We start from the raw sequence: 15,031 nt of genomic DNA on the forward strand, positions 1-15,031 counted from the left end.
TATAATTTATAAAATGCAATTCTACACAAAATCAAAATGTACAGTTATTAATTGTATATTATAAACAATATATTTTTTATATATAAATATATTGCATTATTTTTTAATTTGCAGTTTACGTAAAAATTTTAATTATTTTTACTTTTTTTTAAAAAATGTCATCGTTTACAGGATAAATAATGCATGGTATGTAATTTCTTTTATTATACTTTCATTGCAGAAATTGTAATATTTCTTAAGCACCACAGCTAAAAATCAAAGGAGATCAAACAACTTCAAAAATGATAGCAATTTCAAGTGTCCTACCATGAGACTATTATTACTGACTTGCAAAATACAAAAAACTCTTTTGTTTAAGTTCCGAATCATTTGGCTTGCTTCCATTCTCTATTCCCCTCCTTTGAACTTGTTCAGGAGACACTCTTAAGCTTTCCTACAAAGTGCCATGGAGTTTATTCGCTAGCTTGGATCGTAATGGGATTCTTCCCATTTCCGGAATTTCCCTTACAATATCTCCTTGGCTTTGTTCGCTTAGCCGGTTTGTAGGAAAATTTCTTAAGAGCATTCTCACTTTCTCTTGGGACCTTGTTAGGCTATTTGGGATGTAGAGAGAGACATACAATATCAAAATGACGCCTCGCAGCAACTTTTGTTTGTTTTCATAAATCCTGGCTATCCTCATCCTCAAACCGAAGACTACGCGCACCTTCCACCCTCAATTTTTATGGTAACTATGGCCTAACTTTTGAAAAATCACACACCCATAAAAACAAACCTTTGTTTTTATTTATTTCACCCGTGTTTTTATACCCTGCACCATAGGATGTGGTATAATTACTTCGTCATTCCATTTATAACAAATCGAAATATTGTTCCAAGACAGCATAAAATATATATCCTTAAACGTCATGACATTTTAGGTCTATCTAGCCATGTCCATCCGCCTGTCGAAAGCACGATAATTTTCGAAGGAGTAGATGGTTGAAAATTTTCAACACCTCCTATTATTAAAGGTCGGTTGGTATTGTAAATGAGCCATATTGGTCCATATTTTGATATAGCTCTCATATAAATCGATCTCCCAATTATACTTCTTGATCTACTAGAGAGCGTAGTTCTTATCCGATTTGGCAGAAATTTTACACAAACATTTCTCCTATGACTTTCATCATAGGAACATCATCTGAATCGGTTCATAATCTGATATACATAGCTTCCATGTAAACCGATTTCCCGATTTTACTTCTTGACTCCCTATGAAGCGCAATTCTTACCCGATTTTGCTGAAATTTTGTACAATGAGTTCTATGGTCTCCAACATCTAAACTTATTATGGCCCGAATCGTTTAATAGCAAGATATACATAGCTCTAATAGCATAGTAGATCTTATCCATTATCCTTTGTTTGCCTATAAAGAGATATCGGACAAAGAACTTGACAAATTCAAACCACGATTGAGCTTACCACGCTTTTACTTTCTCGCCATGACACGCTTTTTCCCTCACCCAAAAACCCTCAATTGGAACTTAAGAACAGGCAAAGCCTTTCTTGCTAACTCTGGCGAGGTTGATAGATATATTCGAAGCGCCTTTCTCGACAACAGCACGCTTATACTCAAGGCGATTTCGCAGAAACAGCCTAGTTGGGTACACAAAAGGCTTTTTCGTTGTCAAGAAATATACAATGGTATCATTTCACGACTTAAAGGGTGTTTTCAAAAATGTAGAACCGACGTTAATCATGACGCTTTAGTCATTATTATTACCGTAAGAAACTCCGGCACGGGTTGTTGTGAGCACCCCAAAGGCTGGAACATTGAGATCCAATCTGTGTGGTATTCATTGCTGTCACGAGAAGCTTAACTGCGAGCTACCGGGGGGTCCACAGGTTGCGGATAGTGGAATGCTCCATATGGAGTAGCTACAATGGCGGACGCGGCAGTATTGAAAGGAGAGTCTCAGTGAGAGGTCGGGCGGCACCGGCTCTTGCACAAATACTGAGTGCCTATGATGCTTGATATGACAAGGCGAGTTATTGGGGCCTTTAAATGGAGAACTCCATCGGGTCAATCCGGTACGTACAACCGGCTGCCATGGGAGATCGGTTTATATGGCAGCTATATAAGGTAATGAACCAATTTAAACCATACTTAGCACAGTTGTTGAAAGCGATAGCAAAACACCACGTGCAAAATTACAGCCAAATCGGATAAGAATTGCGCCCTTTAAAGACTGAAGAGGTCAAGACCCAAGATCGGTTTGTATTGCAGCTATATCAGGTTATGAACCGATTTGAACCATACTAAGCACAGTAGTTGGAAGTGATATCAAAACACCAAATTTTCAGTTAAATCGGACGAACATTGCGCCCTCTTGAGGCTCAATAAGTCAAGACCTAAGATCGGTTTATTTGGCAGCTTTAACAAAACATGAACCGATTTGACCCATTTACTATCCCAACCGACCTACACTAATAAGAAGTAATTGTGCAAAATTTCAAGCACCTACCATTATTTCTTCAAAAATAAGCGTGCTTTCGACAGACGGACGGACGGACATGGCTAGATTGTCTTAAAATGTCATGACGATCAAGAATATATATACTTTATGGGGTCTTAGACGAATATTTCGAGGTGTTACAAACAGAATGACTAAACTAGTATACCCCCATCCTATGGTGTAGGATGGGGGTATACTAATTATTTTTTAGCCACAAGTAATGTTGATGGTAATGATATATCTATGAATAGTAATGCTACAAATAATGATATGTACTTACTAGTTTTTTGTTAGATTGCCATTGAATTCAAATGAATTGAATACTTTTTAATCCACGAAAGACAAGGTGCTTTTTGTTGTCATTTTTCGCTGACCCATTACAATCGTCTCTATCTAACCACGGTAGGTATGGTAAACAACAAGAAGCTCTTGATGTTTTGGACATGAACACACAATGCGATATCCATTGGCATCTATTGAAAGTGCCAAGTGTTTCGGCTTTTTTAATACTCATGCTTGGAGCTACTAGACCGTGTTCAAAGGAAAGCGATGGTATTGATTGTTGACCGTAGGGTGCTCAGCTCTATTGTTTCCATTAAGCATCATCGTTATGTCATAATTTCATGATGTGTGTTTCTAATTCTGAAGTAAATAGGTTTGTCAGGAATAAACACTGAACAATATCATAAAAAGTGTATTTTTAAGAATGTAAATTGAGGATTGGAAACAACTCAGGCATAAATGCGTTTTATCTGGGGTTATTACTTTGAGGGAGACAATAAAAAATATTTCTGAAAAAATAAAAACTTTCTTAAAAAATATAAAAGTTGCGATACTTTTTTAACAAACCTCTAATAATATCTGTGTGTCAAGCAGTGAACCTTGAAATAAAAAATAGCCTAGTGTTTTAGAGGAGGACATACAAAACTCATCCAATAGCCAGGTCGCTATTTAATCCCTGGAGTATGTATATCTAACCCCTTGTATGCCGCGATGTCCGTATGCGCTTTAAATTCTATTAGATTTTTAATACTTTGAATATATGCCAAATGTATGCAATCTGTTATTTCTAATAATTTGGCTTCACCATTCCATTCATCCTGTAAACTAATAACACATTTGTTGTTTTAACTTTTCACAATTATTGATCAGTATGCATTATTTTTGTTTAGTTAAAAGGTACTTTATGTGATACTTAGTTAACATTAATATAACTTATATGCCTAAATACTATATCTTAATTCATTAAAAAATTATTAATAGTGTATATATATATACTAAATAATTATATTTTATATGTCCTACATATAATTAGTATGTTATGTAGTTAATTTAGTATATATGTATGTTGTTATAAAACTAACTATAATGTATGTACTTTGCTACTGGCTATTGCTACCAAATGTAGTAACTTTTCTCGTTTTCATGCTATAGAATTTTGCTAATCTGTAAACAAAAAAAAAAGAGAATAACAAGTTTTTGCAAAACTACAATTTCAATTTCAAACTTACCAAAGACCTTCTTTGATGTTCTTTTTCCAAGGCCACTTGAGTTTGTTGCGGTGAAAACTTTAGTACAGCCGATATAACTTTGACTAAAGTTTCATTATTTCCATTTGCGGATCCAGTTAAATACTAATATCAAATATTTTCATTTAAAATAAGATAGCCCGCGTTTTTTTTAAATATGTATATGTATGTATATATAACTTACCTGAAACATTATATTCTTTAAGTACTCGAACTCTGTATTAGCCGTGATGCCTTCATTATGTTGCATGGACACCTACAAAACAAAGTTAAATAGGCAATGACAAACGGCATTAATACTAGTACCTTATATTAACTAATTTAAATCATGGTTAATATCAAATTATGTACATCAGTATAATGTAATTGAAAATGTAAATAGGTCCTATAACGTTGAGATGTCATGCTTAGAGATGGGTTTCTAGCGGGAAAATACCCAATAAATACCTTTTTTGGGTATTTATTTGGGTATTTATAATTTTGAAGATATTATGGGTATAAAAAAATGTTCCAAACAATTGTTGATGATTTCGTATTCTTTGTATATAAACCTGTTCTTCCGATCTCATAAAATCGGACTTAAGTTATATATAGCCCTATATAGACCGATCTCCAGACTTAAAGTCTTGAAGCAATAAATTGGTAATTTTTCATCCGATTTCGATAAAATTTGGCACAGTGAGTTCTGATAGACCCTTACCCATTTCTGTGAAGTGTGGTTCAAATCGGACTATATTTGGAAATAGCTGTGCTATAGACCAAACTCCCGATTTCTCGATATAGGCTATTGAGGCCGTAAAAGATCCATTTATTACCAGAATTCGATGAAATTTGGCACAATGTGTTCTGGTAGATCCCTACCTAATTCTGTCAAATGTGGTCCAGATTCGACCATATATGGATATAGCTACCATATAGTGTAATGAGCCTATTAAAACAGTGAGTTATGATAAACCTATCATACGATGTCGAACATCGTCCAGATCGGACCATAGTTGGATATAGCTGCCATATAGACCGATATACCGATCGGTGTGTTTTGGTAACCCTCTAAACCTTTTTGTTGAATTTCGTCCAGATCGGATAATATTTGGATATAATCGCCATATATATGGGTTGCCCAAAAAGTAATTGCGGATTTTTTAAAAGAAAGTAAATGCATTTTTAATAAAAGCTTAGAATGAACTTTAATAAAATATATAATTGCCATTTGCCATCTTCCTGGCAAATTTAGTATTCCACGCTCATAGAAATTCTGGCCTTTATCTGCAAAAAACTGAACCAAGTGCGATTTTATAGCCTCATCATTGCCGAAAATTTAACCATTTAAGGAGTTCTGCAAAAATCGAAATAAATGGCAGTCTGATGGTGCAAGGTCAGGGCTATATGGTGGATGCAGTTTTTGGCGAGTGACCAAAGATGTGTGCGGTCTAGCGTTGTCCTGGTGGAATATGACACCTTTACGATTGACCAGTTCTGGTCGCTTCTCCTTGATGGCTGTATTCAATTTGTCCAATTGTTGACAGTAAACATCCGAATTAATCGTTTGGTTCCTTGGAAGCAGCTCAAAATATACCACACCCTTCCAATCCCACCAAACAGACAGCATAACCTTCTTTTGGTGGATATCAGCCTTTGAAGTGGTTTGAGCTGGTTCACCATGCTTGGACCATGATCGTTTTCGACTAACGTTGTTGTAAACAATCCATTTTTCATCTCCAGTTATGATTCGTTTTAAAAACGGATCGATTTAATTGCCTTTAAAGTGCATATCACAAGCGTTGATTCGGTTTGTTAAATAATTTTCTTTCAATACATGTGGTACCCAAATATCAAGCTTTTTCACCAGTCCAAGACTTTTTATGTGATAACGAACGGTCTATTTTGGTATATTTAACTTCTCTCCTATCTCACGCTCAGTTACATGACGATCCAATTCGATTAATGCTTTGATTTGGTCATCATTAACTTCATTAGGCCGACCTGAACGTGGATCATCTTTAAGTGAAAAATCTCCAGAACGGAATTTGCGAAACCAATTTTGACACTGTCTTCCTTTTAAGGCTTTATCACCATACAAATTTTGTAACTTTTTAGCAACCTGCTCCGCGTTTTTTCCTTTACGGAAATAATAAAGTAAAATATGATGAAAATGCTCCATATTAAAATTGACGCCAAACAAACAAATGTAAACAAAATTTCGCGCACTTTTTTTCTAAAGCAAGCTAAAAGTAACACCTGATAACTGACAGAAGAAAGAATGCAATTACAGAGTCACAAGCCGTTGAAAAAATTTGTCAACGCCGACTATATGAAAAATCCGCAATTACTTTTTGGGCAACCATAGATCGATCTCACGATATAGAGTATTGAGCTCATAAAACGAGCATTTTTGATTCGATTTTGATGAAATTTGAAATAGTGAGTTTTGATAGACCAAACAAAAAGGTTTAGAGGAGTACCAAAATGCTATGTTTCAAATTTCATCCAAATCGTATGAAAAATGCTCCTTTTATGGGCTCAATACTCGATATCGGGAGATCGGTGTATATAGCAGCTATATCCAAATTTAATCCGATCTGGGCGATTTATTTTTTATGGGTATTTATTTCCCTTTGTGGGTGAAAGTCAGACTTGCTCACGCTCTGTTAATGCCTCAACTTTTATATGGCTTGGAGATGTCAGGAACGTTTGACTTCTAAAACTGGAACGGGTGATGAATGCAGTAGCTAGGTTTGTATATAATGTACGTGTTCGTGACCACATTTCAGGGTATGGCAAAACCTTTTTGGGAACTTCTTTTGACCGTTTTATTGATCTACGAAATAATTATTCTTTTACAAAGTTGTAAAAAGTGGAACACCGGTAACACTGCGTAGATATTTCAATTTTTCTTGTTCGAGTAGGAGCAGTCAGATAAACTTGCCCCGTATATTTAGGTCTGTTTTCGAAAGACCATTCTGTATTCGTGTGACCAGGTGTTGGAATGTGTTGCCCGCCGAGTTAAGAATCTGTTCACTCGAGTAATAATGTTTTTCACTTAAAACTTATTAACTTCTATTCTACAGATCAAACTTAGTGTTGTTGCTTGAATCTTTTTGTATTGCTAACATGGGACTTGTTAAAAAATCCAACAGTTTAAATTTTTGCATAATCTTGTTATGGCTGGGAAGCCAATTAAAATGAATTAGGCTAAGAACCCGACATCTTTATGTAACAGTGAAGTATTTAATTTTTTAAAGTTTATTTGGGAGTATATGTCGTAATACTTTTTTTGCCGAGGAGGCCGTGGAGGAGGATGTATTACTATTAAGAAATTTTTATTTTTTATGCGAAAAACCCGCCCTAAGATAATTTGCAGTCCACAGTTAAGTCATTTCGAATTCCAACTAAGGAAGTAGCGAAACGCATCAGGAGAACGCCAAATACATTTTGGGATTTGCTCTACTAACCTAGTTCCTTCAACGTAATTTGGTAGTACGTACTGTGTACGTACTGTGTACGTTATTAGTACATTTCCGCAACTCGAAGAACTTGTATAATTTGATAAATGATAGTGCGACAGGAAGTTAGGACCTATCGATGCGTCCAGCATACGGAGAACCAGAATTATACGCTTTTTAGATTGTTTGGTTGTTTTTTTACTAAGCATTTATCGCAGGTATTTTTTTTCAAAATTTTCAAATTTCACGGTTACAAATTTAAAGGGGCTTTTTTGTTTAAAAGTTGTCTTCAAAATTTGCTAACATTTTATACAAACATTTAGGCTATTATATTTTGTGTACACTTACCAAAGTTTCATCCAGCTGTCTTGATAACTTGGCATTTTGCAATTTCAGTCGTTCATTTGACTGTTCGAGAATGAGATAATTTTCACATTTTTGTTCTAGGAAAAGATTACGATTGGAGACATCTTGCACCTCTGCCATAATGGTTTTTAATTTTGTTTCCAATTCTTGTTTTTCTGTATCACTATTGTTCGATTGGTTATTGTTGTTGGGATTGGCATTGACGTTGGTGGTGTTGATTGTTTGAACGGGAGCCTCTTCAAAACGCATTTCCATGCCAAACAATTTCTGTGCCTGCAGTGTTGCTTTTATACGCTCCAAATCCATAATTCGGTCAGCCATCTGATTGTTAGTGGATTGAATATCCTCCATTTCTTGTTGTAAATTGGAAATTTCAGATGATGATTTGTGTTTTAGATCTTCCAATTCACGTTGTAGCATTTCATTGATTTTTCGTAAATGTTCCGAGTCTTGGGGAAGAGATTGTTGTGAGGGGGCAGTATTAGAGGTCAGCGGCATTTCGCTGGTTGTTGTTTGCATTTTTGTTTGTATCACCTCCTCCTCCAGATCGATGTGTTGGGTTTTGGTTTGTTGCTTCTTCTCCTCCAGCTCTTTGCTTAAGCTGTTCACTTCGCCCTGCAGTTTTTCGATGGTAAACGAATTATTTTCCAAATCTTGTAATAGCTTCTCGTTCTTGGCGGCATATTCACTTTCTTTGGTTTCTACAATCGCCTTTAAGTGTTCACATTCCTCGTTCAACCTTTCCTGGGAGGCTTCCAACTCTCTTACTTTATTTTGAGTGGCAAGCAATTCTTTTTGAACCGTGTCATCTTGTTCAGTTATGTATTTTATGTGTTCCACTTGACGCTGTAATTCTGTCCTTTCTTTTTCCAAGTCATCCAGAAGCTTCTTGTTCTGGGCTTCTGCTTCGCGAAGCTGATTTTCTTTTACCAGCAATTCCCCATCATGCCTTTCGGCATTCTCCTTATGCACATATAGTTCACATTGAAGCGATTTTAATTTGTCTTTCAACTCATGAGTGTCCAAATCCTTTGATTTTCCATTTTCCTCGTGCTTGGCCAATTCGGTTTCCAACTGCTTTACATGCTTGTTAAGGAATTCACATTCCAGTTGTAGTTGTTCCTTGTTGGAAGATTCAGTATTTTGTTTATTAATCTGATCCTGTAACTTTTGGAGTTCTGCAATGTTGTGGGAGTATTTCTTTTGGAACTCCTCTAATTGTTGCTGAGATGTGGATACCAAATTGACAAGTTTATCTTTTTCCCTTAGTTCATTGTCCAATTTTTGCGAGAGCTCATTAATTTCCTTGGCTTTCTCATTCATTTGCTCTTGCTGCAATTGTTTCAACGTCTCCATTTCAGCTGCCATAGTTGATTCCTGTTCTTGGTGCTTAATTAAAGCCTTTTTCTGATCCTCATGTAGGTCCTGTAGTTCGTTGAGTTTAGCTGTTAGTTGCTCATTCTTTGCATTTAGTTCCTTTAGTTGGTCACTGAAAGAATCGTTGCTCCTTTGCATGTCATTTAATTGTTCCAGCTGCTGAGTCACTTGACCTAATTGGCTTTGACTATCCTCTAATTCTTGTTGCAATGATTTCGTTTGCTCCGCCAACAGTATGACCTGTTCGTTCTTATGCTCAAGCTCTTGACTAAGAGTTTCATACTCTGATAATTTGTCCTGAAGCTGCTGCCGTTCTGTTTCGTGTTGCGTTACTAAATAATTGTGGTTAGTTTTTAACTCTTCCATATCTTTGTTTAATGCATCCATGGCCATTTGCTTCTCTTGAAGTTTTTCATGCAGTTGTGACAAATCATCCTGCGTTGACGTTAGAGCTTGCAGTTGCTCTTTTAAATTGTCCTGCTCTTTTTGCAAGCACTCCCGCAGTTTTTTCTGTTCGTTAAGTTCCTGATCCTTGGCTTCAAACGCTATGGTTATCTCCAAGACTTTTGCATGAGTTTCCTGTATGACCTTTTGAAGATCTGCTGTTTTGATCAGCTCTTGTTGCAATTGGTTTTTAACATCCTCCAGTTCATGCTGCATACAATCTCGGTTATCTTCAATGATCACCTTTTCTTTATCAAGTGCATCATACCTATCTTGCAGGTTCCTGTAGTCGTGGTCGTTTAGTTCCTGATTGTTGTGCAGCCTCGAGTTTTCATGTAAAACTTCTTGCATTTTCTCATTGAGCTTTTGCAAAGAATTCTCGGTGGTCTCCAGCTTCAATCGAAGTTCACTAATAAGGGCCTCCTCGGAAGCAGCTTGCTGTCTTTCCTTCTCGGCTACTAACATTTCCAACCTATGAGTGTTCTCCTCGAGGAGGCAGTTCTTTTCAGCCAATTGCGTGTGTTCACTTTCGACATTTTGAAGTTTCATTTCAGTCTCCTTGAGTTTCTCTTCGTTTTGTTGCAGTAACTGACGCCACTTCTCTGTATCTTCTTCGGAGTTTTGTCTTTGCTCCTGCATACTCTCAATTCGGGACTCTAACATTAGTTTTTCATTCTCCAATTCTTTATGGGAGTCTTGCACTATGCGCATTTGTTCCTCCATTTGCGTAATTTCACTTAAGATGCCATTGATTTGTGCCTTTAGATCATTCTTTTCCCGCTCTGCTTGTTGCTCTCGTTGCTGAGAAGCTTCTCGGAGAGCTTCAATTAGATTTTCTTGTTGCATTAAATCACTCTTTAGTTTTTCAATCTCTTCAAACTGTTGTTGCATTTGGGACATATGATTTTCATGTTGTTTCTCAGATTTAGATGTCTTTCGCGTCAGAGTTTTTAATTCTTTTTCCTTGTTGGCAAGTTGGTCTTTGGTTGCCTTAAGTTGTTCTGTTAGCTGTGTCGAAACTCTTTCCAGTTCCATTTTCAAATTTGAAATTGTCTCCGATTCGGTATTAATGTTTTGCTCTTGCAGCAGTCGCAATTCATTTTCCAAGTGTTTAACACTTTCTTGCATCTCATCCCTTGTATTCTTTGCGTCTTGCACTTCTTGCTGTAAGGTTTCAGATCTATCTAAAGCCTGCTTTAGCAAATCCTCCTTAGAAGTACACTCGTTTTTAAGTTTTTCAATCACTTCTAAGCGTTGGTTGAATTCAAGTTCGGTTGCCTGAAGTTTTCTTTCGTTCTCTTGCAGGGCGGCTTTTAATATGTCATTTTCGTTTTTAGTCCTATTTAGTTCATTGTCCACTTCCGCCAGTGAGACTTCGTTTTGCTGATGTCTCTGCACCATTTCGCTAAGTTGTTGATTTTGCTGTTGCAATTCTTGCAACTTTTCGGCATTCTCTTTAGTTTGCTTCTCAAGTTTTTCTTCCAAGGTTTTGACAAGATTATCTTTTTCTGCTTGCTTTTCACGCACTTCACTCAACATGTGTTCGGACGCAATGAATTTGGCTTCCAATTCTTGTTTTGCAGCAGTTGTCTGCCGTAATTTCTCTTTCAGCTCATTGAGCTCCTCAACGGAAACTGCTGATTGCTTTTCTTTTTTGTTTGATTCGGATTGAAGTTGTTTTACTGTCTCCGATAGTTTTTTAACTTCGGCCTCCTTGTTTTCCAATTCGGAATGTATGGCGGCTTTAGTCTGGGCCAGCAGCAAAACATTTTCCTCTTCTTGTTTCTTAAGTAGCTCGAGTTTGTTATTTAAATCCAATATATGTTGATCTCGCTCTTGGATTAGTTTTTCGTAACTTTCTAATCTTGCTTTGAGCTCCTGCTCATTGTTAGTAGGTTCGTTGGTCGCTGTTGGAAGGATTTCCTTTTTAATCGTCTCCTCACTATTCAGATCAATCAATTGATCGGATTGCCCTGCCAAAGCTGCAGCTATATTATCTGGATTTTCACCAAGTAATTTAAGCTTGGTCTGATAGGCTTGCATTTTGCATTGCATATCATCCATTTCCATGCGTAGCGCCTCCTCTAAATGGGCCTTCGCCTGTTGCTCCAAAGAGCACTGTTCACGAAGTTCATTTATGCGCCGGATTGCCTTTTCTTGGGTTTCCACCAAAACTGACTGTAAGTATACAACAAAAACATTGAGGTTTACATCATATCGTTTAGACAGGCTCCTACAATTTGGTAATGCAAAAAGCTGTTCTGTTGTTGTTTCTTATCATTCACAATATACCACCACCAAAAAATAGTTTATTACATTTTTATCAATGTGACCTAAATTAACTCGTTCACGTGTTATCTACCTTTGCAAGAGAAGCACTTCAATATACAACAACAAATTAAAAGTCATACCCTTGCCTTGGTACTATCTCGCTCCAAATCTTTGTATTTCTTTGCCAGATCAGTATATCGGCATCGATATTTGTGATAGCGATCTAAAGATTTGCGATAAGCATCAAATAATTGTTCTTTCGTTATAACATCCAATTTGGCGGTAGATGCCGTATCACCCATTTCACTTCCAGATTCATCCAAATCCGATTGAAGATGGTAAACCTGAAATAAATAATAAAAGGTATATGAATTCAAGTTTAAAACCAAGGTTTTCCATTTCTTAAATAATATTGGTTATTGACTTTCAATTTTTATTTTTGAATTAGTTCGATAGTAGTTCAAAAGTCACAGCTGTGGGCTACAAAAGAGAAATCGGACTAGAATTTATTAAACCTAATTTCAAACCCTTATCTTTACAATAATGCTAAATGTTTGACCATTAACACGTTTTTAAAAAATTAGGTTCAAGAGCAGTGAACGGACCGAAAAACTGCAAGGCACCAGTTACCGAAGAGTTGACCAATCCCAGGGCAACCGGTGGTACGTACCGGATTGACCCGATGGATCATCGGCAAGGGCTGCCGTCTCAGTGTACAACACATTGCTATAACAACAACCGAAGAGTTGCCAACCGAACTATTTAAGATCGGAGGCGATAGGCTCGTTTGCACGATCTGGCTGGAAAAACGCATACCCGATGATTTGAGTCTCAGCATACTACGCGCCGTACACAAGAAAGTAAAAATGTTGTTGTTATATGGTTCAGAAGAATGGAATGTTTGGTGGAAAGATTCTTCGTAAAATGTATGTACCAGTCTTCATTGATGGGCAACTTCGACGTCGAATGAACCACAAGTTGTAAGAACTGTATGATGATATTAGCATAGCTAAACGTATCAAAATACAACGATTGCGTTGGCTAGGTCATGTTGTATGAGTGAACAAAGAATTCCAACCAAAACTCAAAGAAAAACTGAAAGATCAAGTGGTGAAAGGCATCTAGGTGCCATATATTGAAGGAGCTCAGAAGATTCTGCGTTCGATAGTTAAGAAACCGTACTGATTTCAAGATTCAATACCATGCAACTTGTGCAATATGTCTTAATTCAAGTAAGAAAAACTCCATAGTGCAAAATGTGTAGCCAACAATTTGCTTTTTCCTCTTTGATTGGAATTTTCAATAAGTGACGGAACAGTCTTGTTATTTGGGGCAAAACTATAGAACCTTAAAAAACCATATCTTATTTAAAGAAACTACTCTTTACTTTCGTTTCGAACAAATTAAAAAGAGTTTATAAATTTCGTTTATTGTTCTGGGGCTGATGTCAATGTGCGCCCTGCTTGTAACCAAGAACCACAGCCAATCTTATTGGATACTATACAGAACTAAGCCAACGAATAAAAGGTAAAGAAAGACACAACACATCGTTTCAATAACAACAAAAATAAGTCAATAAGTCTGTTACTTTCATATTCCCAAATACTAGGAGACATTCTATGCCCTCCTTTGAAAATTTTTTTTTTGAGTAAATCACTTACCGATCCTGCATCCCAGTTAGGTAAGCGAAATGATACATCCGATTGTATTGATGAGTTAGAAAGTTTTCGTGTTCTTGGAATAGCACCACCATTCTGAGGAGGAGTCGCATTACGGCCTCGGACAGCACCAGCTGGTAACTTCAATGGTTTATATGGTGAATTTTGTGGGGTATCTGAAACAAAAATAAATAATCCAATCAGCATAAAATTGTAATGTTCGTCACACCCTCAACTCCTACCTTCTTCAGTAATACTGAAAAAATTCTCATTTGTCGTATTGGTGGTGGTGGTAGTTGTAGACTCAGACCCACTGGATGTAGAAGAGACTGCTGCCTATAAAGAATAACAAGCAAGAGTATATTTAAATTAAATATCATTTATCTTCGTTATTCAGCCTACAGGATAGGATATTTATAGACATTTTTGCTCCCATTTACGATTTTGCAAATAGTCATAATTTGGGGATAGCTTTCATGTTTTGACCCCTCTTCACACTGCCTACCTGTGCTGCATTAGCAAATTGCTGAAATTTAGATGGTGAGGCCTTCACTTCTTCGATTAATTTATTCTTTAGATTAGCAAACATTTTGTCGTGTTTCGATTAAAGCTAAAATTTGGCTTTTTGGGCAAATTTTACTGATAAAATCTGTTTGTTTTCACATTCGCGTTTATACGTGTAAATTAATTTTTTTCTCGCAATGACAGTTCCTGTTCAGACATACATATGACGACCCTGTTCTTATTTCGAACGTAAATGACTGCGTGAATTACGTGACTTGCGGACTAAACTGCCGAATTAAGGCTGGTACCAAGATAATCATGGTTTAAGGCTGGTACCTTGATATATTCAAGTACAGGTAGTGGCAGTTGCCCAACAACAAAATATTGGGGGCACTATCTGTCAAAATCAATGATTTCATTTAATTTATTAACCAAATATGTAATATAAAGCCAATAAGGCCCATAAAATAATTACACACAAACATTTCAGTAACCTGAGTATAACAGATAATTAAATTCAATTTATTTTCTTAACATAATGAGATAATTTATTATATTAGTGCAACTCTGATTTTGTGTATGTTACTAGTTCGCGCCATTTTTCGTTGTTTGTGTTTAGTATGGTTCTTAACTATAATACACACGCACAACTAAAACTCGTCGACAGATAGTGCTTCGCAAGAAAAAATTGTACTCAGCTGTTTACGGTACACTACCTGGCATTATGTCATGGCTGTTTGAGTTTTGGTTGTGCGTTTGCATTATAGTTAAGTCTTAGTTGCCTTTGTTATGTAGGTTTGTTCGACTTTTGTTTGTTTAATGTCGTCCAATAGAATGCAGCATATTTCGTCGTCAATTTTCGTGTGAATGAAGTTAGCACTAGTATTAAGCTAAAACACATCAAATATATATTTCAAAGTGAAGTTGCCATTCTCTGACA

General features: G+C 36.4%; 1 protein-coding gene across 1 annotated transcript; it reads right to left on the reverse strand.

The window, feature by feature from the left end:
• Positions 1–384: 384 nt before the first annotated feature.
• Positions 385–14,293, reverse strand: LOC106091520 (golgin subfamily A member 4). The gene is made up of 8 exons (XM_013258056.2): positions 14,093–14,293; positions 13,830–13,923; positions 13,591–13,763; positions 12,070–12,273; positions 7,820–11,836; positions 4,213–4,284; positions 4,011–4,133; positions 385–3,945 (listed from the first exon to the last, which is right to left on the reverse strand). Exons 1-8 carry the CDS (start codon positions 14,174–14,176, stop codon positions 3,928–3,930), a joined length of 4,785 nt encoding a protein of 1,594 aa, XP_013113510.2. The 5' UTR covers positions 14,177–14,293; the 3' UTR covers positions 385–3,927.
• Between the last annotated feature and the right edge of the window lie 738 nt (positions 14,294–15,031).

This window comes from Stomoxys calcitrans, chromosome 5 (genome assembly GCF_963082655.1).
Source record: "Stomoxys calcitrans chromosome 5, idStoCalc2.1, whole genome shotgun sequence".
Taxonomy (NCBI): domain Eukaryota; kingdom Metazoa; phylum Arthropoda; class Insecta; order Diptera; family Muscidae; genus Stomoxys; species Stomoxys calcitrans.

What these genes read in the sequence shown, in the direction of transcription:
- LOC106091520 (XM_013258056.2), bottom strand. Translation starts at nt 14,176, where the DNA reads ATGTTTGCTAATCTAAAGAATAAATTAATCGAAGAAGTGAAGGCCTCA. An exon ending in TTTCAGTATTACTGAAGAAG is followed by an intron (nt 13,764 to 13,829) that starts GTAGGAGTTGAG and finishes TTTTTGTTTCAG; the next exon opens with ATACCCCACAAAATTCACCA. An exon ending in TAAAGAATATAATGTTTCAG is followed by an intron (nt 4,134 to 4,212) that starts GTAAGTTATATA and finishes ATTTGATATTAG; the next exon opens with TATTTAACTGGATCCGCAAA.